Source organism: Apostichopus japonicus, chromosome 1, assembly GCF_037975245.1.
Source record: "Apostichopus japonicus isolate 1M-3 chromosome 1, ASM3797524v1, whole genome shotgun sequence".
NCBI lineage: Eukaryota > Metazoa > Echinodermata > Holothuroidea > Aspidochirotida > Stichopodidae > Apostichopus > Apostichopus japonicus.
The window spans coordinates 15195001-15220766 of record NC_092561.1 but is presented as its reverse complement, the minus strand read 5'-3'; the positions used below and the strand labels follow the sequence as shown (position 1 = coordinate 15220766).

General features: G+C 37.1%; 1 protein-coding gene across 1 annotated transcript in view; it reads right to left on the bottom strand.

Moving 5' to 3' along the window:
* Window positions 1-1542: 1542 nt before the first annotated feature.
* LOC139968829 (uncharacterized) overlaps window positions 1543-25766 on the bottom strand; it is a 25476-nt gene continuing 1252 nt past the window's right edge. The window contains exons 2-5 of the mRNA XM_071973336.1: window positions 19003-19101; window positions 14368-14679; window positions 10824-12811; window positions 1543-6049 (exon numbers count right to left, since the gene is read on the bottom strand). Coding sequence (XP_071829437.1) covers window positions 5729-6049; window positions 10824-12811; window positions 14368-14679; window positions 19003-19096 — 2715 coding nt within the window. The 5' untranslated portion in view covers window positions 19097-19101 and the 3' untranslated portion in view covers window positions 1543-5728. The remainder of the gene's footprint in view (window positions 6050-10823; window positions 12812-14367; window positions 14680-19002; window positions 19102-25766) is intronic.

Sequence of the window (25766 nt, the reverse complement as noted above, 5' to 3'; positions counted from 1 at the left end):
TAACCGTATGATCATGAGAACGTTACGCCCAGTATATGACGAGTCCCTTGGAAAGGGATAAAAGCTTTTCGCTTAGATCATATGATCACGTGTAAATAGCACACAGCAGATCGCTCACTAACCTTTAATCGAATCATGTAGTAACATCGTCATGATTATACTATGGCAGTCTCAAAATAAGGGAAATAGGGTTGAGCCTAGTGAATTAAGTTTTTTTTTTTTTTTTTTTTTGTACCCAGGATCTATAATGGGTTAAGGGTTGGTCAGCGATATACGCAGAAAGAAATTAATTTTCTGACATCGGAGTTTAAGCTGCCTTTACTGTGCTTTAATTACTGTGCTGATGAAACCAAGAGATTTGAAGACTCATACTGGTATACGGATATAAAGTGTAAACAACAGTTGTAAATTTTCGCCTACTTGAAGCTACCACAAGAAACCTGAATCAAATCACTTAATAAAACGAACACACACAAAAATGATCAAAAGTTAAATTTATTTCATTTATTAATCGTTTGATAATAGACTGAGGGTGAAAAACACCCAATGAAATCTTATTGTTTTATGCTTAATTCATTTATGTTTTGACACTGTTAGCTTCAAAAGATAATGTTAGACGCATGCGTGACTAAGTGAATAAATATTTACTAACTAAACTTTTAGCAACTTCGTCATTGTTCAACGGTTGATACTGATGTTTCCAGAGCTAGCTTTACAAATATAGCTTTGGAAATAAACCACGTGACAATAACAACTGTAGCTGGTCGATGTACAACAGACATCCTTTCACAATTTTTGGTGACTGTAGTTACACCATCTTTACGATGTTTTTTTTTCTGGATAAACCATGATGGTAATATCTGAACCATTTTTAATATAAAGCCAGATGATTCTCTGAGGACTGAATGGTACCTATTTTAAGCTTATTGAGATTCAACAATCGAGAGCGAATAACTAATAACTTTTACAGTGTCTTATGCACGATTTTCTGAAAACTGAATTTGAATATATTTCTTCGGTTATTCTTTCTGACACCACAATTTTCATACCTCATACTGGTTGAATATTGTACTAAGGCCTACGTATGTGATAAACGACATGCAACTACGTTCTTGTTTTCGGTTGAGAAAGACATTTAATGATACCGATTCTCAACATTTCGCCACCCTGCAACGTTTTCCTGTAAATATCAATCACCTGATCACATGCAAAAGGCAAATATGGAAATTGTCAAACTACGACTTTTACTTCACTATTTAGAACGAAAGTTGATAATATCCAAGTTAATAAACTCCATTATTATGAGATTCAGTTACGGATAGCATCGAAAAATACATTGCCTTTAATTCAGGAAGCTGAGATATCTGATATTTTATGAAAAGGCTTTTTAAACCTTTTCCGTACACGTTTGCTATAATCTTTCGTCGCAAGCAGTGGGCGGCCAGTGGCGTAGGAAGGTACTTTTGAGTGGGGGGGGGGCTGAAGACTGATGGCCGGCCTGGGGGAGGGGTCTAAGGGGAGGGGGTGACCCCTCCCCTTTGGAATTTTTTTGCATTTCCAGGTGGCCTCAGATGCAATTTGGTGCAATATAGCACATTTCAACTCCCACTCCATTTTGTAAAGAATTTTGCATTTTCACCTGGCCTTAAATGCAATTTGGTGCTCCAAATGAGAATTTTTTCTCATTTAGAAATGAAAAAGGGGTTTTCTGACTTGCGGAGCGGGGGGCGGAATGATACTTCCGCCCCCCACATTTTTCACTAGGGGGCTGGAGCCCCCCCCAGCCCCCCGGTTCCTACGCCCTTGCGTGGGCCCATGCTTTACGACTGCATCAGTTGCTTACGTACTGATATACTCAACAAGAGTTGCTGGAGACTTGACGTGTCTATTTGCGATTGTCTGTACGAGAGATCATCAATAGTTTAAAATTTGCTACTTAATGAATACTATAGTTGTGCATAAATTTCAAGATTTTATTGACTCAAAAAATATAATAATAATAATGTCAACATACATTGTACTCGATGTGTTGAACCTGGCGAATAAGAAAGCATAACAGTACATATTCAAATTAATAGTAAAGTTGAAAGGACAATCTAGCAAATTATGTCCTGTACTAGATGGTCAGTGAAAGTTTAAAGATTTGAGGACACCGGCTTTTCAGATGTTATCGAACTGAAAGTGATGTAGATCAACTTAGGGTGATTCCAAGGGCGGGGAGGTGGCTGGGGATGGGGGGGGGGTCACCGGTACCGAACCTGACAGTTTTTGTTCCCCAAAATCCCTCCTAAAGTATCTTTTCATAAATAAGAATTTACCCCTTATTGGTAAAAAATACAGTACAATATTTTCAATTTGTTGTAATTAAAATATGTTCATTTATAAGTAAACAGTGCTCTTCTGTTGAAACATGAAAAACAGTTGTAATGGAAACATGCCCTGTTGAACAAAGAGAAAAAACATTCTAATATTTGAATTTGTGGTGCGAATTGCACAGAAATTTCATTTTGTCAAAAAGATTTGATGTAACCGTTTTTGTATGTCCCCTTTATCAAAGTGGCAAGCCCAACCTCCCTGCACTCGAAGTTGGTGCCACCATATTGGACCTCCTTCCACCGTCCCCTGTATGGGTGATTGCTTACGGCTGCCAGGAAATATGGATCATTTAAAGGATAGTTCAGAGGTTAGAAATATCCCCCCCCCCCCTTCACGATCCTTTAATTGCATTTAGTTTAGTTTAGTAGAAAAAAGGATCAGGAGGGACATTTAAGTCCCCATCAAGGACCCTATAGATGAGAGGGGAAAAAACTGAAGACACAAACACTCAGACCCGATTACAATGCTTAAAGTGCTTGTCCAAAGCATTCTTAAACCCATTGGCACTACTTGCAAGTACAACTTTCTCAGGCAAACCATTCCACTCATTCACAACCCTATTAGAAAAAAGTTATGCCGAATATTAATCCTACTATGCGACTTTTGGAGTTTAAGACAATGACCTCTGGTACAACTACTGTTAGCAAACATGAAAAAGTCGGTAAAGGATAAATTGTCGAAACCATACACAATCTTGAAAACCTGGATCAAGTCCCCACGTAACCTCCTAAGCTCCAGTGTGGTGAGATTCAACAGTTGTAACCGCCTATAATAAGGAACCCTCTTTAAGGAACTAATCATCCTAGTAGCCCTCCTCTGGACCTTTTCAAGTACTTCCTTATCCTTAGCAAAATAAGGGTTCCAAGCCTGCACAGCATACTCCAGATGAGGCCTAACCAACTGCTTATAAAGCCTAACTACGATGTCCTCTTTTTATCTAGACGACAAATGCAGCTGACAGGTGATGTTATGATACATTCAACTCGACAAGAATGATTTGCATGGCTTCTGTCTCCACCGTGGCATTATTCACCTTGACAGATTTACTTAAGCGTATGGTTGTGGAACATCTGTCGCAGTCTGTTTTATTGGATGTCTTCTACGAAAATAAAATGTTACAGAACTTCTGTTCCCGGCAAACGTACCAAGAATCTCAGACCACTTCTGGTTTGCTTCACTTCATGGCTGATTTCAAAATTGTCATAGTTGTTAAACTTCTAGGTAGTATTGTTGGACTCTTTCAAAGGTCAGTTCTTGTAAGGTTCATGGTCTACCCACTTCGCTTAAGTCACTTTTTATTCTCCGTGATATGTAAATTTTTGTTTGGCTCGAAAGGATGGTTGTCGGAATTGCTTACTATGTTACGTAGAAATCTTGTTTACATACAGGGGAAGGTTTATACACAGAAGGAATGCATGCAATTGTCGATGATCATATTGGTCACTAAGTGATTAATGTTACTGAATTAGAAATAACAGAACAAACGAAGTATACTGCATGTACTAGATGTGCGAAAATGGAGTCGTTCAATACCATAAGCTCGCTGTGCTACTTTGTTATTGAAAACAAGGGTGTACTGTGCATAATAGCTACATGGGTAAGGCACAAAGCAGCACTGAAACAAATATAATGGGGATGACGAAAACGTAGGACAAAATTGGTGAGTGATTGTTAGTGTTTACTGAAATGAATTAGGCTACCACATAGGAACAACTATGACGTAAGTCGATGTTTTGTCGCCGGCGACCGAATCACACAGATCATGAATATTCTTCCGCTGTCGTCAGACACTTTTAACACTAAAGACGTTTAATGTAATGTAACGTTATGGTGTTAACGACGAACCAATGTAAAGTTCCCAAAATTGGTCCTGTTACCATTTTTAATGAAACCAAATGAAAATTGCAGCTTAATATTCTATAATTAGCTATGGGAAAATATACATGCTAGTACTGCATTTCATTTTGAAAGCGTATATAATTACTGTGAATTAATGATACACGAAGGTGGAGGCGACACAACATTAACTTTGAACTCACCACCTTCTCAGATGAGGAAGTGTCCGCTGAAAGTTTCTACAACATAATAAAGACACATTAAGAAACATGTTGATTCGTAATTATTCGTAATTGTTTTTTTTTTTAGAGCGACTCCATCACAAATAGCGAATAATCGAATTTGCAAATACAAAATACCGGATTTCATGGGTTAATGTCAAACAATGAAATTTTATTATAGATAAACAGTTGTGTTGATATAAAATAGAAAACATATTGAAAGAGTGTTAATACATGTTATTATGTTTGCTATATATTTTAGTTGTCTCTGTACAGGTACAGATGTTCAGCAAACGCAAACTCTACGGAATGTTCCTCACAAGAGCAAGGCTGGTGTTGACGTCAGATCAGCGTGTCTAATAATTCGGTAATTTTCATTTAATTTACGTCCATAGGTGTTCTGCTGGTTTAATAAATCTAATATCAGCAATGGGTCATTCAGTGGTATATATATATATATATATATATATATATATATATATATATATATATATATATATATATATATAAATATGTACATATATATATATGTATATATATATATATATATATATATATATATATATATATACATATATTTTTATATGCGTGGCTATCACTACTCGAAATAACAAAAAAATCACGAATACAGTATTTGGATAAGCATTACATGATTTTAATCATATATTTATATCTAGTCTAGTTGGATTTTTTTTCAAAATCAAGTAACATCTGATGCACACAGTGCTCATAACCGACCTAATGTTGAAAACAAGAACACCAAATCTGAGAAAAATTAAATTATTTAACTTGAAATTGTTAATAATAACCGATGCAACAATTGAACTTGTCATTATTGGCGCCTAGGCTACTTTGAATACTCTTACAAGAATTAAAACACGAAATTCACAGTATAACCCAAATGAAGAGAAAACCTCCCAAAGATTCAGAAATAATCATGTTAATTATATTAATATTTCCCAAGAAGAAAAACTGGAAAACGGTGAGGAAAAATATAATTAGAATATTATTTACTGAACTACCGTGGCTGTGAAGGGACATTTCGATGTTTCGAGTTGTTTTTCGTTTCGGGATTCCTACATCGAAATGTCCCTTTAGAGCCACGGTAACTGACTTGTGGTCGAATTCTTTTAAATACGGTAACAGCAAAAAACAAACAAACAAACTGTATAACGATTACAAGTGTCATGCTCAGTTATTCAAAATGATCTTTACAGTATACAGACGTATATCGCCAAATGTGTTAACGTCAATCCATGTTGTTGTTCTGTCAAGTAAAATATGTTAGGGTTAAGTCAATCTACAGCTCTGTGCTGATCGCTCGGGGACGAGCTTCCCGGTAACTTACCACGCTTTAGCCGCGGTGTTGTTTCCGGTGTACCGGTTTCGGTTTGAGCGGAATGCTTGCCTTTACTATAAGTAGTAGTAGTCGCCAATTGCGATACTGTCAGCTTTTCGGTAATCAAAGCTCGAACCCTCCTCGTAGTGACGAAAGATATGAATATGAAACAACCTTGCAGTGAATTGACCAGAGTCAAAATCGGCAGAAGGTATCGATTCCGGTTTGCGACGTAGATGATGAAAAGAACCCACGGTATACCGACGATGAAACAGAGCTGTAAAAATGGAGACCATTTTGAATGTTACAATTCTAAGTTTTGATCGTTTTCCAAGATTTAGATAGTTTATTAAAGGATGACTGTAGTAAAGAGAATTAATTTGGATATGCTGTAGAGTGTAGACCATTCAAAGGTCGTAGTTGTCTATATAACTTTATTTTTTTTAAAGATAAATAACGCTTTAAACATGATAGACTGATCAGTCAAAGCGGCTGGATTACGGTATACCTACGGTACACCGGTTTAATAGGCTCAATTACAGAAGTAACACAAAACTCAATAGAAAAAGTCGAGCTTATTATAGCATGCCATGCTATCAAGGGCGGCGGAACCGGGGGGGGGGGGCACAGGGGGCACGTGCCCCCCACTTTTCCTCAGGTTAAAAATGTGCCCTTTTTCTACATAAAAATTGAGGTGTCTCAAGTTAGCAAGAGGCCAGGGAACCAGAATGAACACTCGGGAAGGGCCGTTTCCGGCCATCTGAAGGGTTTGTAAAACCAAACATTTTTTTGACGCTCCGCGCCAACCGATGGTGGCGCTCCTCTCAGATAGCTGTGCATACAACTTTGCAAATCCTGGCTACGCCCTGACTTTTAATGAATTTCTGTGGGTCAAACTCAAAGCTATTTCGAATGGAAAAAAATTGTTAAGATATTATCAAGAAATAAACTCTAATTCGGAAGATTCCTACATTAGCAACTAGCATGATTTCACCTCATTTTGTCTCAAAAGAAAACTTGTTCCTTGTTTCCCAATTTGCACATTGGATATTGCAGTGCTAGTATGCATGTTTTCCTTGAGGGAGGGGGGGGGGGGCGTTGATGGAGTGATGTGTATACGCAAATAAGATAATACAATAAGAGTTATAAATGGTACTAAACATAAGGCTGTATCATTCCAATCGAATTTCTGCAAAGTGCCCTTTGATGTCGGTGCCCCCCAGATTAAAAGTGCTTCCGCCGCCCTTGCATGCTATGCATTTCATCGCAAAATGAGTGTCATCATTGGGTGATTTGATTTTGTTAGAATTATGTTAATTGGATATATAACTTTGCAAGGGAAATCATGTATAAGTTATTACACATGGGTTTGACATTGACATTAAATTTTGGACTTTGAAAATCAACGTCATCGGCGATTTCGTTTTTAGATGTATTCCAGATAAGAAGCTAATTTAAAAGATAAATATCTGCAAAATTTAAAGTAGTTACAAATACATTTACATTTTTCTTTTTTATGTGTGCAAAACTCTACTTAAATTTTCTTCGATTGATTGCACCATGACATTCTACAGTTCTACAGTAATTCATCCTTAAACTCAAATTCAAGCTTAGGGTTGTATTTCATATCTAAATCTTTAATGGTAAGTGTGTTGTATGGATATATGTTTTTTTTTTAAATATATATTTAAAACTTCCACACGTAATTGGAGGCTAATTTCAAAAAATAAAAGTAAAAGGAAACCGGCAGACTTACAAAATACGCAACGGAAGTAGAAAATGTTATTGACCTCAATAAGAATATCAAAATCATTGAGAACTGTTGTTCTAAGACATGAATATATACGCGCACTGTAGAAACGTATTTGTTACGAAACTTTTAAACAGCTAAAGAAAAAATTGAGTGATATAAATTGAGTGAGGTTTTAATATGATATGATACGATATTTTTAGTTCAACCTCTGCAAGTATTGTCAGTGATTTTAAAACGAAATATAGGGCAATCCTAAATGTCAGTAGAAATTAAAGTCGTACGTTTTCTCTATACAGCATAGAAATTTGATATTTGTATTGACGCACTACAGAAACCTTTTTTTTTTGGGTCGAGTGAGCTAGGTTTGGTCCAGTAGGGAATTATTCAACATTGTGCAGTACTATTGATACAAAGTGTGTGGGTAATATCACAGAGAGAGAAAGAAAGAGAGATGGGTGGAGAGAGGTGGAGAGAGAGATGGATATACAGACAGTCACAGACAGAGAAAAGCTCCTGCAGTATGTAACATTTTGATTTCATACTACCGTATCGTTCTCCCTGTTGTAAAGATTCGACATACTATATGGCTGACAGTTTGTTAATTCAAGGTGGTGTAAACTTGAAAACGTAACATATTCAAACTTCTTATCCGAACTAAGTCAGGAGAATTTGGAGACTTTAGGAGATAGTTAGGAGAATAAGTTCAGTGTAGTTACGACAATGTCTTGGTTTGTGTCTCACTGTAAACTTCATATTACCAAGCTGTGAAGATTGATGACGTCATTTTGTAATGAATTTTTCACTGATCAGGTAATTGTGAGGCCGCTTGCAATATTTGATTGAGTGAATGATTGGCTCTTCGCGGTCTAGTGACTCCAGTTACAATCACAAGTTTGACGGCAAATTACATTTCCCAGCTCACTCACAAAACGCCTTTGGTTGTAGAAGTTATTTAAACGTTCATTGATGTGTTATGGTCATTTGAACTATCCTTCTAGTTATTGTAGCGCGCGTGCGCGTTACAATATTGGCATTAGTGGCCAAGTGAATGATACCCACGTGACTGGACGTTGAAACTTAAAAGTATCATATAGTCTCTGTACATTTGCAGCTTCAGAGGCTAGCTGCGTAGCCAACTTATTCTGAGCCTGTCACGACGCTCACAAGCGCCCTCACTTTGTTAGGTTCCTACGTGACTAAACTCCCTTATGTGTTGTCCGCCCAAAATATAGCACCATGAACAACCGAAAAGTTGTTCCTAATACTGCAAGCACTCTATGCGTACTACAATAATTGCATATTTGCAGGCAAATACAGTTTTAGTTGTTACTGTTGTTTAATATCAAAGTTTGTTTTCGTTGCTGTTGTGTTTGTCAGACATGTTTCGATAACTTTTTGTTTTATTTTGTTTTACCGTATAGTACTTCTGCCTGTTACCAAAGTCTTTCCAATTTATTTTTATGAAATTTATTTATATATGCATATACGTTATATATATATGAAATGACGTTTAATTCTTATAATTGCTGCATCTATCACATGTTATAATCGACGCTTGGAAATGAGCTTTACAGTTGTTAGTATTATGTTCGATCGGCCATTTTTACAACTTTATACAGCATTGCTAAACAAAAAATGGGATTGAAATTGAACAACACAGACAACCTCCAAGATTCTTTACCAATTTAAATGTTAATTAGTGACTATAATTAGTTAATTTGGACTCGATACTCAACATTTCATACTACATTCCCAATTGACTTTAAAACACATTTGAAAGAAAATTGGAAATTTCAAATTTGTTGACTGTGTTTTTCACTATTTGAAATGCATACTTGAGTTAATTATCAAGTAAGCGTCTATGATATATCAAACCATGAGAATCAACTTGCAATCATATTTTTAAGGTAAGGTTGGAGAGTTTATTGGTGTATCGCTGAGCAATGAATGTCAAAAAATGTCAAATATAACAGGATACATATAGAAGGAACACTCAGAGGATATTTCTCACACACCGACACTGTCCCACATACACACAGGTGTGTTTTACATTTAAACTTAGGACCCCATTATTGTTTTTATTCCATTGAGCACATCCATGTCCCCTAACCGTAACAATACCCCTTTATTAACAATAGAATTCTTTCGAGGACGTAATGATTCCTAAAATGGCAAATGAGTACTTGGAATTCCTTTGTTCAAGTCCTCAGATTACAACACAAGTTCACACACCCACTCACGCACACGCACACATGCACAAACAAATAACAATTAATGTCCTTTCACTAATACTAATACAAACAATAACTACCAAACTAGTTTTTACTTATAGTTTTGACTTAACTGTGGTGGAAAAAAAAACAAAATCCTAGTGCACTTCAAGCTGTGCTCACTGTGCGTAGCGATCACAATAAAATCATTTCAGAGGAGTGCGCGGTAATATACGTACCACCGCGTCACGCTCGTTTCGAAGTTTATAACAGACAATATTATTACTGATGATAGCTATAAAATTTTGTCATACATTGTTATGAAGCAATACGTTGTTTTTTTTTGAAGTTTGGTACCGCAAAGTTTAATTTAGAATTTTAATACTAAGTTGTCGTAATAGAGAAACGATATCTGATATTAATTAATTTTCTTTATTCCTTGAATGAACACATCAGGGAGTTATCTGTTTTCCTGATATCCGTAGCCCACAGTGTGGAAGAGATTGATGTATAAGCATTAATTGTCGAGACGAACCGTGACATCTTCATCAATTTTGCCTCCTTGGATTAGAGGTTCATTTCACGGTATATATACAGTATAATCAAGTGAATTGAACTTTTGGTGATGTTGTCATTATTATGCAGTATTTTATCTATACCGTACCGTACTTGACTTCATCGCTGTAATCGCAATCGTTCTTTTGTACTCCAATCGCGGTAACGTAAAAATACAGAAGACTTTAAGTGCCTTTCACATCACAAAGAGGAAGATATAAAACAGTCATTGGAGGAGCTGTTTAATCTTTTAAACTTATTTCCTCATTAAATCACAGTCAAATGCTAACTAATGATAACTTTTCCACCACCGCAAATAATTGCAAATCTAAATTCGAAGCGTCAGGAATATCTTTAATTTCTTATTCTTACAATTTCTTACATGTTATTGATGAGGTATACCAGCAAAATGGTTTTTTTTTTTGGCACATTTGTTAGAATTGTTTGTTTCACCATTCAGCCTCCTAAGTCAATATAATCTTGTTCTGATGTCTTCAATGACGTAATGAATTTTAAATGGCGAAAGGACTTACCCTCAGGGCTACAATGTAATTGTGCATGTGAGACAACCTGCTGGTTTCCGATTCTTGGGGTGTAGCTTGACGTCTTCTTAACTTTGCGATTCCATTGATGAATAGAATGGTCGTAGTCAGAGCTAGAACGCCAGCCGGTAGTGCGAAAAGCATGACGGTAGGAACACCACGTGACATCCAATGTGTCGTGTAGTGAAATGTCGTACAGTCACATAAATGCAAAGAGATGCCAATAAGCAAGAAAGGCAAAGGTATTCCCCAACCGAAGAGAGAATATAACAGAACCTCTTTTCGGTTTGAGATTCTACTCATCCTGTTTGCTACGAACTTACTTCCGAAGGTGTGAGAAACGTGGAAGGATATCACGGTCATCCACGCGAAGGCGGACAACCAAGCGTAGTGACTTATTGCCACAACGAACTGCGCAAGTCCGTCGACCATCTGTGAAAGCGTTGATAACATAAACAGAACCAGTGATACGAAGAGCATTGCGAGAAGACTGACGATGCAGAATCCATAGATGTTACGAAGCTTAGAGAAAAGAATATGAATCATTATCATAAGAATTATGCAAATGAGGGACAACGGTCCACAAATCATTTGAATAAAATATGCCGTTCTGATCCAAGGTCCAATCAGAACTTCTGAGCACGTGTGGATTTGTTGGTCTATTGTGATCATAAAGTCTTTACGTGTCAAAACTGCGCCAGTCTGTACGTGGGTCATTTCCATGGCAACAAAATCTTCCACTTTAAAGTCGATAGGTGATAAGTATTCGTGTTCCCATCGACAAGTAAGATTTTCGAAGCAGACATCTTCATAAAATGTCGTTACCTTGCATGTAGCTTGTTTGCACTGAAATGTCATAACTTTATTATCAAACGGCTGTTCTTCGACGTCTAACTCATCTACCCCATCACAACGGTAACTACTTGGCAAAAATACGGACATTATCAAGTTGCAATTTGGTATTGTGAGGCGGTTACGTAACGAGTTCTCTAAATGCAAAATAGTAAGTTCATTAGGTAAGCCGATTGCCGAGATGTAAAATTCACTTTCGGCGGTAACCATTGTCAGATTTAGATGATAAAATATTTCCGATATCTGGAAAGTTTTTGACATGAAATCCCTGACGCATTGTTCGGGACTCGTGTCTGTTGTTTCCGATTCGTCCTTCTCTAGCTGAATGAGATCATTCAAAAGTGGACACGCATTTTGAAATAACCCAGACACATCTATGTGACTACTGCTTCCACAACTTGCTGTTAGTGCAGACCATGACTTTAAGCCAAAAATCACGTCAAATGTTACTGGTTGTTTAATCGTGTGTGCTCCGGCAATGATTTGTCCGTTGCAAAAGCCACAGTGTTCATTTTTGATAACTCCATCATAACTGATCTGCGGTTTTAAGTAGCTATCACATTTCTCTGAAATAGTTTTATTTGTACCCGGAGGACACGACTTAAAAAAGTTAAATCCTTCGTTACAAACGTTAAACTGAGATCCCCAAATATTTCTGGGCGGAGCAACCCATCGTTTTGAACCGTCTGACTCTAATATCCATGGCAACATATCCTCTACGGCCGTGCCGTGGCATAACGCGCAGTAAGAATTCTTGAATAAAATCCCGACTTCGTTATGCACGGGAAAAATGGACAGAAAGTTAGAGAAAGTTACATTTGCTTCACACTCGCTTACAACTTTGTGATTGGTCCAGGTCGATGGACAGTTTGCAACCATTCTGTACTTTGTTGGTTGTGTTATTGTTGGTCTTGGGGTTTTCTCGTTGAAGACTTGAAAGCATATCTCATACATTTGGTAAGCCTCCTTTTCAGTACTGGTAAGTCTTCTTACTGATACATCATGTTCTTGTGGACATATTTCGGTGAAGTCATGGCAACAGTCACCAACAGTCACGCAATACGCATCACAGCCACACGCATAGGAATTTGATGGTTTGCCACAACGGTCAATACACTTCATCGGTTCTGCGAAATGCAATAATAGTTTTTTAGTTATTTATCATTAAATAAAATTGACATGAAATAGTAATATTATGTTCGACTCATTGGATCCTTATATACTTTTATTTTCAAATTTATCAAAAGAAGAAATCACAATGAACCAAAACAGTGTACGCTTAGATTTAAATAACTATGTATGGAGTAAGAAATTACTAATAAAATGGAAACAAATTTAATGATGTTTATGCCCAGGTTTCAAGGGTAGCGTGGAAGCGGATGTAAGCTTTGATATATATACCGACTGTACTGATCGAGTCATACACGATATAAATAACTATATATATATATATATATATATATATACATATACACATAAGCTTTGGTCTCGTAGAGACCGAACACATGAGAGGATATATACAATGGACTGCATACGGTAGGGATCCCTACCGTATGCAGTCCATTGTATATATCCTCTCATGTGTTCCGAAAACTATATCCGCACATGCGGATATAGTTTTCGGACTGTGGATGTTACTGATAGTACACATAGCCTATGTGGGCTTAGGGCTATATGTGGGCATAGGCTTTGGTCTGCAAAAAGTACTGCCCATGCACGTATACTGATACAAACGTTGGCCAGTTACCACTCTTGATCTTCTTTCTCTATAACCTCGTATTTTGTTACCGTGCGTGTTTCTTGTTTGCACTGAATTGCCATAATTGTATAATGAAACGGCTGTTATTCGAAGTCTACCTCTGAACTATGCTGATACAAGATTGGCCAACTGCAGCACTTGATGTCAATATCTATAACCTTGTATGAACGAAACGAACCAATCATAACAGAAGTCACAACTAAGAAAGACTTGATATTTCTATAAGGTGATTAAAAAATCCTCCGGTCAACTATTTTCAGATTACCTCAACTAAAACTACACATCCAAAGATATTACTAAATGGTCGTCTGCAATGTTTGTCAAACCTACATTATAGTTTAAGGATTTTAAGTTACGACAAGCATATTACAATCAAGCTTAAGGGTTCAATTTGGTAGAATTTGGTAGCTAAAATATGCCATTCGTTGGTTGCTCTCAAAACGCCGAAGTCGATATCGGCAAGTTGTAAGCTATTTTTTAAACTCTTTGGTGGCAATTTCCGATGCATTCATTAAAGTTAAGAAAACGTCCACTTTAACAATTTCCTATTATGATCTACACCATTAGCGACACTTGTAAAAAGCCATTTAGCGAAAAGAAAATGGATCCTGCTCGCGTTAATGGAAGCACGAAATAAAAATTACCATATTTGAAATCTAGCTTCAGGGTTTGCATTTTTGCAAAATGGCTAATCTCTTGTTCCCCTTGCGTTTCTCTCGGTCGCGATGAAAGTCAATACATGGGGCATGATAGGGAGTTAATGCTCATAATATATGAGTGAGGTATGCAATATGCTAAATTGAGTGTACCTCCGACAGTAAAGATGAAAATCTGAATTTTAAATTTGTTGATTTTATGCACTCAGTTATATACAAAGTTGATACACGTATTAGATCATTTCTAGAACCCCCAAAACCAACTCACCGTAATCGCATTCAATGTAAGCAAGTTTTTCACAATTTCCAAAGTGTAGTTTTGAGGTACAATTCTCCAAAAGTCCATTTGCAGTACAAGACATGGAGATAGGACGTTTGTAGATATATGTCGCATTTTGAGGAGCTCGTTCAGGCATTTTAGATACGCCTCCGAATCCTAAATGGGAGCACACTAAATCAGCAAAGTGTTTCCCCTCAGAGCCTGGTGGTGCACAGACGGGCTTCCATGTGTCCTTTGCGATCTGGAAGTTAACTTCCACGATGCCGCCTCTTGGGTGAAATATTCTACGAAGACGAACATCTTACAAAGAAAAAAGTGAAATAAATAAAATGAAGATAATTGATATCGTTGAATGAAATCAACAGGAATAAACAAAACAACAAAAAGCAACAAGAAAAAAAAAACAAACGTCACATAATTACTGTACCCAGTGGCGTAGGAAGGTACTTTTGAGTGGAGGGGCTGAAGACTGATGGCCGGCCCGGGGGAGGGGTCTAAGGGGAGGGGTGTCCCCCTCCCCTTTGGATTTTTTTTGCATTTCCAGGTGGCCTCAGATGCAATTTGGTGCAATATAGCACACTTCAACACCCACTCCATTTTGTAAAGAATTTTGCATTTTCACCTGGCGTTTGATGCAATTTGGTGCTTCAAATGAGATTTTTTTCTCATTTGGAAATGAAAAAGGGGTTTTCTGACTTGCGGAGCGGGGGGGGGGGGCGGAACGATACTTCCGCCCCCCATGTTTTTCACTGGGGGGCTGGCGCCCCCCAGCCCCCCGGTTCCTACGCCCTTGACTGTACCAACATTACAATGAATCCACCCGCGACTCGCCTATACCCTCTGTACAATTCACACTTCGTTCCACTCCTGTGGGTCGCTTTGACACATTTGGACGTTGTGGAAGGCAAATTTCATAATATGCTATAGACATTGTGGGGATCGTTTATGTTGTATTAGAACGTTGCAATGTTGAAATTGTTTATCCAGTGACTGTTTGGTCGCGCAAGTTACTATATAATAATGCAACAATTGGGCCACATCCCGACAACAATCACAAGTTCAATATTGCCACAAGCTAGGCTCTGAAACATTCTATTAGTCTCCAATGCTGTTATAGGCACAAATAATGGCAATTTGTTAATCCTGTCATGTCATTAATAATACGACTAACCTCCCGACTGCTATATGCAAAGATAGGCTTTACCGAAATGCATGTGTTTCAATTATGAAAAATATTAAGGTTTCGCTTAAAGAAAATTCTGGTGGATGAAAATGATTTGCTTGAACAAAATTGATCAATATATGTTTGCATTATATCAAAACCACATCCTGATAGCATTTGTTTTTCTCGAAGATATGAATGTTTCCGACCTTGGTTATATATTTTATGCATGCATCTGTTAACATCAAAAGTGAATGACCTCATCATGACAAAAGATAAAAAGCTTTAGTCTTTTTGTTATTTAATCGTTAATCCACACAGGAAATATATTTATACAAATAGTTGCATTGTTATGAAATTGTAACTACAGAGAACATTAACAGCTAAGAAAGAATTTCAAACGTGTCGCAATTCCAGGACAAAACAAGAAGAATGTCATAATAGGAATGCAAAACGTTAAAAGAGCACGGTGACATCACAAACCAGCTAATGTGTCCCAATTCCTAAAACAAAGGACAGAGTTTAGCCAGTCACAATAGGTTACTTTCAATGAACCGCATATCTTAAGTTAGGGACAAGATATTTGAGATGGGGTTTCAACTAACAGAGTATATATTATTTGTTCTGTAAGATAAATTACTTTAAATTGTCTGCCTCCGGAGTGTTCGTGTAGATGAGGGTAAGCATCTGATATTTAACCTAAGAAGTTAATTACAGTAATGACCTCCGCCCGATTTGTATATGTAAAGTGCATAATGCCGATATACGTCTGTGTTAAAACATCTATGTGACGATAAACACTTAAAACAACGTAAAGTTATGCGTTAACTGTGCTAAAATGCATTCGAGTGACGTTTTTGGTAATAAAAGTGCATCTTTTCATATAAAATATGCGGGTCTATATGAAGCCAAACCCAGTCCATATATATACTCTTGTGTTTCGTCCATTTACCTCTTTTTCGCAAATTTGTAACTTAATACCTGAAATCGAGCAGCACGTGTTATCGTTCACGGGCCTCTCATAAGCCAAGCAGACTACATGTATAGACTCATAAAGGCAGAAATAACATAAATGGAATGAAGGACCATATCCAAGGAGACCAAGTAACTTGCCCACATCGCCATTTCGTCTCAAGTTCTCAAGGAAAAACAATTATTATACAATTTGATTTTAGTGCTGCAGGAAGGCCCGCTCTTCCCTGGCCTCAAATTTTGTTTCAACGAAAGCCTAAAGGCATATAAATTTCAACACCTACGCATATTGACATGTATGGTTAACTTTTCTGGTGGTATCGGTTGATAAAACCGGATACATGAAATGTTGATATACCTATATATCGATACCATATTCTACTTGACTGAAAATGAAAATAAATATGTAAAAAATTGTACCGTTAATATGATTTTCTGATTGAAGTATAAAAGAATGAATTTTGAATTGAAAAACGAGAACAGTTTTAAATTTTTTAGAAAGGTGAAAACAAAAACAGCCGATTCAGATAAGTCACAGCTACTTCAGATTGTGACACGGGCGAGTTATTTATATGCAAATATGCTGTTTAAACGAGTTACAGTATAAAGCGTATATAGCTTTGATTGAATTAGTGGGTAATACGAGAAGAGAAGAAAGGGATAATCCCTCCACCAGTACGACATAAACAGTTTAAAAGTCTTCAGCATTGTTTCGAAAGTTCCAAACTTACCACCATTTTGTATCTTTGTACCCTTATCATCTATTTAATTAAGATCTGCCAAAGCTGAAGATATATAGCTCTCTCGATAACGTATAACTTGTGTAATAATAAAGAGAGGGTTGCTGCAATATATGTTATTAATATCAGAGACACCCATTGCTGCACGATCTTCAATTAAATAAAACGAGATAATGTTGTAATGATACATGTCGCATGAATCTTTAAATGATTTGTCTTTGTATATGCTTTCTTGATTGTTTCTGACTAAATGAAACTTATAAGGTTAACTGTTAATATACCTTGATGTCAATGCTTCATGCGATTCAAAGTGACGTTTTTTCGGTGTGAGTGTTAATTTCCGCTTTAGTTCAATGAACTGCATACTGTACCATGAAGGATCTCACACCTCCCACACAAACCGCCCACATTTTTATGTATCATTATACATTTTCATATTGATTGAATTAGTGGGTAATACGAGAAGAGAAGAAACGGATTATCCCTCCACCAGTACGACATAAACAGTTTAAAAGTCTTCAGCATTGTTTCGAAAGTTCCAAACTTACCACCATTTTGTATCTTTGTACCCTTATCATCTATTTAATCAAGGTCTGTCAAAGCTGGAGAGATATAGCTCTCTCGATAACGTATAACTTGTGTAATAATAAAGAGAGGGTTGCTGCAATATATGTTATTAGTATCAGAGACACCCATTGCTGCACGATCTTCAATTAAATAAAACGAGATAATGTTGTAATGACACATGTCGCATGAATCTTTAAATGATTTGTCTTTGTATATGCTTTCTTGATTGTTTCTGACTAAATGAAACTTATAAGGTTAACTGTTAATATACCTTGATGTCAATGCATCATGCGATTCAAAGTGACGTTTTTTTTTCGGTGTGAGTGTTAATTTCCGCTTTAGTACAATGAACTGCATACTGTACCATGAAGGATCTCACACCTCCCACACAAACCGCCCACATTTTTATGTATCATTATACATTTTCATAGAACTGAAGCTTATTGATTCCATTTCTTAGAAAGCTTATCGTGTTTTGGGAGAAAACATCATACGATGGACTCATTTGCTTGACGCTTAACTCATTCTGTTCTGATGTTGATCGATAACAAACATCCCATATTCATGAATTTTGACTGGGTTACAATTTTAATCTACACAACCACCATCTATTTATGCATTTTGTGAGTTTAACAAAACCTTTAAGAGGACGAATGAGACTACAGCATGCCGTAACAAACCGACACTATATCCATCCATCCGTCCGTCCGTCCGTCCATCCATCCGTCCGTCCGTCCGTCCGTCCGTCCGTCCGTCCGTCCGTCCGTCCGTCCGTCCGTCCGTCCGTCCGTCCGTCCGTCCGTCCGTCCGTCCGTCCGTCCGTCCGTCCGTCCGTCCGTCCGTCCGTCCGTCCGTCCGTCCGTCCGTCCGTCCCTCCGTCCGTCCGTCCGTCCGTCCGTCCGTCCGTCCGTCCGTCCGTCCGTCCGTCCGTCCGTCCGTCCGTCCGTCCGTCCGTCCGTCCGTCCGTCCGTCCGTCCGTCCGTCCGTCCGTCCGTCCGTCCGTCCGTCCCTCCCTCCGTCCGTCCGTCCGTCCGTCCCTCCGTCCCTCCGTCCGTCCCTCCGTCCGTCCGTCCCTCCGTCCGTCCGTCCGTCCGTCCGTCCGTCCGTCCGTCCCTCCGTCCGTCCGTCCGTCCATTTCATAATATTTTAAAAGTGCAAAAATACATAACTTATGTAACTTACCTGATATACGTAGATCCATACACTGTACTTCTAATGTGAAGAGAAAGAGTTGAAGAAAGAACCAAGTGATCCAAACCATACAACAAGCCATCATGTTATCTGTAATAACAAAGATAAGATACAGTTGGTCAATTTAAGACACGTTTACTTTGAAAATGAAAAGGGAAAAGACAATATGAGGTTTCTCTCTTAAAGTTGTCCAAGGTGTCTGATTCAATATAGACTCTATATCAATCCGTCTAAATATGCTCCTTTTAGGTAACATGCCGAAAAGCAACAAGAGATTACTTTTTTTTTTATTTGTTAGTATGTAATCAAGCAAGATCTGGTGTTTTTTGGTTTGGATGACGGAGAACAGAATGAAAAGTAGATTTCGTGCTAAAATTGGGGAAATGGATGCAATTTTAGATCACTTCAGGCCTTCCAAGAGCAGCGCACGAAAATCGTTTACTGGTGAGTAAAGAGGCTTGTTGACAAGTGACGAAAAGAAAATTTGAACACTGCATATAAATAGCTACATGGTCATAATAAGGAAACTGGAAGGTACAATGAATGACCCATTCGTCAGCTATCCAGTGATGGGGTAGCGTTTATTAAGGATTATATGGATTTGGAGATTTGGTACCCTTAAAGGCATTGAAGACTCGCCCCAAACCGCGTGGCATCCTCTGAAGAAAAGTTAACTTTCCGTTGCTTGCATGTGAATTTTTTTTCTTGTCGCTACAAAAATGCAGACAGTATAATGAAACGTGATACTTTGTTATCTTTAATCTTGACCTGAGATGTCCATCGCTGCTATGTACACTGTGTTCTGGGTATTGACCGTAGCTGCATGTATTGACTGTACACTAGTGTCTAACTACCGACGGTAGCAAGATGTGTGTGTATTTTCTGGGATCGATGGTTGTGTCTAACACTTCTGTTACACCTCATTCGAAACTAGATCAGATAACCGGCATCAGATGTTTCTTTGTGCGCGAGTCTTCACTCCCTCACATATCACAATTAATCCCCACAAGACACTGCATTTGCATTTTCACAGCATGCCAATGCATTGGTATGCAGAGCGGCATCGTCCCTTGCACCATGCATTCTCCTAACCTAGAAATAGGTTAAGCAAACTGGGATTGTATTGTCGGGTTCGAGTAGTTGGCGGTTTCTCTACATATTGAAAAGAAATTGCTCAGAAATTCTTTTAAGGAGGAATGCGCTCATACCAAAATGTTTTCAAAACACTTGTAACTTCAACTTCTCTGAAATATTGAAACAAACTTTCTTTGCCAGGTGATCGCTTACCAGGTGTTCGAAACAAGAGGTGAGTTACTTTATACTTCAAGTGTTAGTTCTCCCACATTGAAGTATGTCTTGTCATGAAAGGCAAACAGTGGCCCTCTGAATCACTTCAAAATTAATTGATCGAAAAACCAAACTTACTTTGCTAAAACAAACACCACATAAAAAAAATCAATACATTACAGTAAAAAAGTTTAGGAATACGATACTTGTTTATACGAGTATTAAAATTCATTAATTTGTTTCCAAACATTAATGAAACAATTGAAATATCCCCCCTCCCTTATTTAAGGCGCCTGTTGAATATTAATACCAATGATAAAAAAAAAACACTTTTAGACTTCGGGCAAAATTCGATTGATTATCTGAAAAGGTCCAAATCCGAAGAAACTCGACCCTTCTCAAATCTATTTAAGTTCATGGTTGTTTGGAATCAATAGGACATAACCTGTCTAATTAACTCTCTCAACATGTCACGGTTTCTTAATTCAAGAGGCCTCTCCTAGAAAATGTCAAGATCCTTGAAGTCACGAGGCCAGAGAAAGCTTATACTCCGGTTTGCCCTGGAGGAATTTGTTTATATGGTCATTCCCCCCCCCCCCCCCACAAAAAACGGCTTTTAAACTAAAGCATAATAGCTAAATGTGGTCTTCAATAATCTTGAAACTTCGTTTCAAGATCTGATGTCCATTAAGATACAAGAAGAACAACTAGGGCAATTGGAATTAGGCATTTAAATTCAATTTTGTGTATGTCACAGACTAATTAGACACCCTTTATCTGGAGCGTGGTATCTACGTAACGTTTAATCACGATAGAACATAAATTGTACAGTTTCTTAGCTGAATGTTACTCAGAGGAATATGTTAAAGTCAGGCGAGGGAATAATAGCCCAAAATTTGTAGTTTATCTATGATATTACTCTTAATACAAAGGAATAGTATGTTTCTATTGTAGGGTAGTATAATGTATTGTAACCTGTACAATTAGCAAGAACTACTACATCAGCGAAATTTCGGACAATCGCTATGAGCTCTTTGCATTGAAGCAGTATTTAGCGCTTGGTCAAAACGAAGGGAGTATTAATCACAATAAAGTCGAATTGTTCAAATTTAGGAATCCTCCAGAATGTTCCCTTCAAGTGAATATTACAGGGTGGGAGACTAAACAGTCAATTTGATTCCATCATCAACAACTTTTTTATATCAATATTTATTACATTGGTAAACTTTTGTGTTTCCTTAAATTTCACCAATTGTGATTAACTTTCCGGTACGTGATATGGTTAACACTTGCAACACTAGTCCATCTTACATGAAAGTGCGATTGGAAACTGTGGTGAATTGTGAAAATAACTGCCTGCTTTTCTTTGGCCCCTTTGCACTTATTGATGGAAGCACAAGATTAATTACCGTCGCATTAATATTTAGTTAACATTACTAAGTTTTGTCTCAATGGTGAAACTTCTCAATGGTCACCAACAACCTTCTCACGGCAAAAGGATAATACTTTGGCAAAGTATGACAGTGTTTGTTCTATATTTCCTGACCATGTTCTTTTTCTGTATGTTGTTTACTCTTTTCCATTTCCCGTAATAATGGTTTAATTAAAAATGATGAAGTCAATAGGAATGCACGATTTCAAATTTTTAATCATATTATAAATAGTTACGTTGAATGGTTCATTATTTCGTTTCATTTTCTACAATATGGTTTTTAAAAAACAAACCATTATACTATTATAATACTTAACCTATGGTGTACTTAATACATGATGACTTACCCAGTTCAATTGAAGAATGCATTAACGGATGCCGATATACAAACAGAGAAATATCTCTATTTCATTATGTGTTGCTTCTTACATCCATCTTTGAAACTGAACACTTATAGAAATGAATACATTAAATTAATATTCTTTCCAGACGTCCACTCGCGGTACTATAGAGCGATCAGCTAATATCTGAACAAGTTTATAGGTTACTGACGTCACATGTCGCGCAAAAGGTGATAACTTTCAACTGTGTTTGTTTCGATAGGACGATTTGTGTATAGAATCAAGCCTATACCTCAGCGGTAGATGGAATCTAATGACGTTCTCATATACTAAGAGGTCAATCTGTCAAACAATCACATACAAATTGGAATTTGAAAACGATAGATGTGTCAGCTTTGTTTGACAACGAAATAAATTATTACAAATAAATCGGCAAAATGACTTTAGGCATCATTTTGGTCTCGATATGTATTAGTTCATGAAAAAAAAAGTGTATGACTGTCAGTAATATTTGAAATAGCTGGTCCGGATTTTAATGTTTACTCCGTTAAAAATATGTTAAATATACTTTAGTACCTCCAGTAACCTTTTTTATTAAGAATATATCCGCTTCATCTCTCTTCACACAGGCATCCGTTAAGTTCCCTTCACTTGGTAATAAGAAATATGTCATATAATAATGGTACAATTATCCTCTTGTTCTAAATAAGAAATTCCCGGAGGTCGTTAATATTCACCCAGTTGTTTAAATATTCATATTCCATTATGAATATAAAAAATAAAAATATTGAATAACGATTATACAGGTTACAATTATAACAGCCGAATTAAAGCAATCTAATCAATAGCGTAGCTTTTCACAGAAATAAATCTATTTTCAGAAAAACTCCCTTATGATTTGTTCTTCTTAGAGCTTCCTCTCGACTTGTCTTATTCTTCTTTCCATTTTTTCTTACTACACTGAATTTCTGTCGACGCTCCTTTTCTCATCAGATCTGCGAACAACTGAATCAACATCCTTCGGGATTTAAACGGCTCATTTCACGATAACCGGGTTATGGTATCAGAGGTATAAACATTGGATTTATCTGAGATTGATTTATGGCTTCAATTGAGTGCCACTTACCCCAAAAGAAGAAAATAACAGAAGAAGAAATGTTTTTTTTTTTTCCCTCATTCAATTTACACAGCTGTACACTGACAGTAATATAGGAAGCGGATATGAAGATTGCCAGTCGTATCAAGGCAGACGACAAATCTTGCTTCGCTGGGGAATTTCTTTAAAGCAGTGTTAGGAGAAAAGGAGAATTTGTTTTATCATCGTTATCGGTTTTAATGTTGTTTATTGAATTATGACAAGAATCTGAAGCGATGTACCCAGCGTTTGGTTTTATGTGGCACGATGGTTTATTGTTCCCTCAATGCTGTAGACTAAATTTGAATGAATTGCACTAGCTCTCATTCAAAGATCGGATTTACTTTAAAATAATCTTATTTGTCCATAATTGTATTCACAATCCTGCACCTGATTACTTGAGGGAACTTATTGGTGTTTCTCGTCCTGACAAGTTACTCCTTGTCATCCCGAGTGTCCACACAAATTGTAGCACCAGGGCTTTTGCTTTCAGTGGTCCAAAGCTTAGGAATGCGCTCCCTACCAACATTCGCCTAATTGTAGGCCTTGACCCCATCAAACGCCAATTAAAACAGATGTTCTTCTCAAATAGTCAAAAGCAATTTTACAATTATATTGATATGGTCTAATATGATTGTGTTCTAGCCCATCTGTGCAAGGCTGTGTCGTTGTGGCAAATATATATATATATATATGTACATAAATAAATATATATATATATATGTATATATATATATATATATATATATGTATATATATATATATATATATATATATATATATATATATATATATATATATATATATATATATATTAATTATACTCGGAATACCATACTCGTATAGCTTTAAAGGAGGCTTATTAAATACTTAGCCTTGTGGAAGTTTCTTTGGGATAATATCCATTGTGTAACTGACACGGTAGAATTGTTCCATAGTAAAGACCAATGAGTGTTATTTCACAGAAAACGCCCTGTTTTAGGCTAAATTCCATTCTGGATGAGGTCATCAAATATAAACTATACCAAATAGTACACGTATTATATACGATTAGATGACTGTGTAAATATGAGACAGTTGACTTAAGAGAGAGTGTGTAGGAAGGATCGATGTGTTGTGCCTGAAGTGATTTAGATGTTAATAGTACAAAATATCAGTATTAAAGCTTTTAAGCTATTTTAAAGTATTTTAGGCTTTGCATGATATAAGGAATCTATTTATACAGCAATGCGCAGGATGGATTATGAACACTCCATATACGGAAGTGAATTGGAGATTGAAAACTGCAAAATACCAGTATATGAGTAACTGTTTAGCTTTGCACACTATAACGTTGTGTACCAATGGGAGAACGAGTAATTTGTATTAAAGTTAAGTTAATAGAGATTAGATGTGGTACGCCTGAGTATTATACATATGTCAACAGAGGAGTGTAAAGGAAGGGGAGGGGTGAAGGTGGTGAAGTGGGAGGGCGGAGGGGGTGAAGGTAATGAAGTGGGAGGGGTGGGGGTGAAGGTGGTGAAGGGGGGGGGGCGAGGTGTCAACGTCAAACGTGAGAAATACGTTTAACAGGGGGATTATCGACATTCAGTGGAGACCAATCAAAGACCACTCCTCTGGGCCATGAGGCGCGGTTGTAAGAAGTATAGCTAGTAGCACAACCATGCGTTTTGACCTAATTATGTTCCTAACATATTATTGTTAAAATGCTTGATAATGCACCTTGCCTATTTTCCTCAGCCGGAGAACTCCCAAACACCTCCTGCATTGCTTCAAAGTATTAATGAATAAATTTCAGTGTTTTTACGTAGTACTTTAAGACTTAAAATAATCTGAATCGTTTAGACATGAGTGTTCCTATGCGTCATACTGGGCTTAGCCGTCTGATTGCAAGACAGTAGTCATTAGCACCGTTGCAGTAACAGAGGAACATTCAAATATTTATCTCTGTACACTGTACGGTCAATCCCGTGGGACTTCGTGGACGATGATGTTAAACATTTGTCAACCAAATCAACATTGTTAGAATACTTGATTGCAGTTGAGTTATGTTTTATATTCCTTTGTTTTCTTTAAAGGAGTGTTCCGCTTTATTGTCTAAACCTCCCGCCCCTCCCTATACTTAAAAAAATTGATGACTTGGAACATTTGTTATCGTTCATCAGTTTTGTGAAAGGACACATATTAAAATGCCGTCAAGGTAAAATTAAGATTTTCTTCCTTCAATTTGGCCTACCTGGAAGTTAAGTGTTAAATTATTGTTCCAATTCACTTAAACAATGAATTATTCTATTAACGAAGATTGTTTTCTAAATGTTTCAGGACATCGATAGCAGTAGCTAAGAGTCGTTAATGAAAAATAATTTGTGGTTTCATTCAGCCTGAAGAGTCTCTATGTAATATTGATAATATCACGTAAGACCAATATTTTGTAATGCAGTAACGTAGAGCCAACACGTTCAAGAAGTTTTCGTCGAAGATCGGATAGTATTATGTATAACTGAGTTGAAATTTTAATGAAACTAAGACACTCTCGTGGATTTTTCACTGAGCGAGGAAA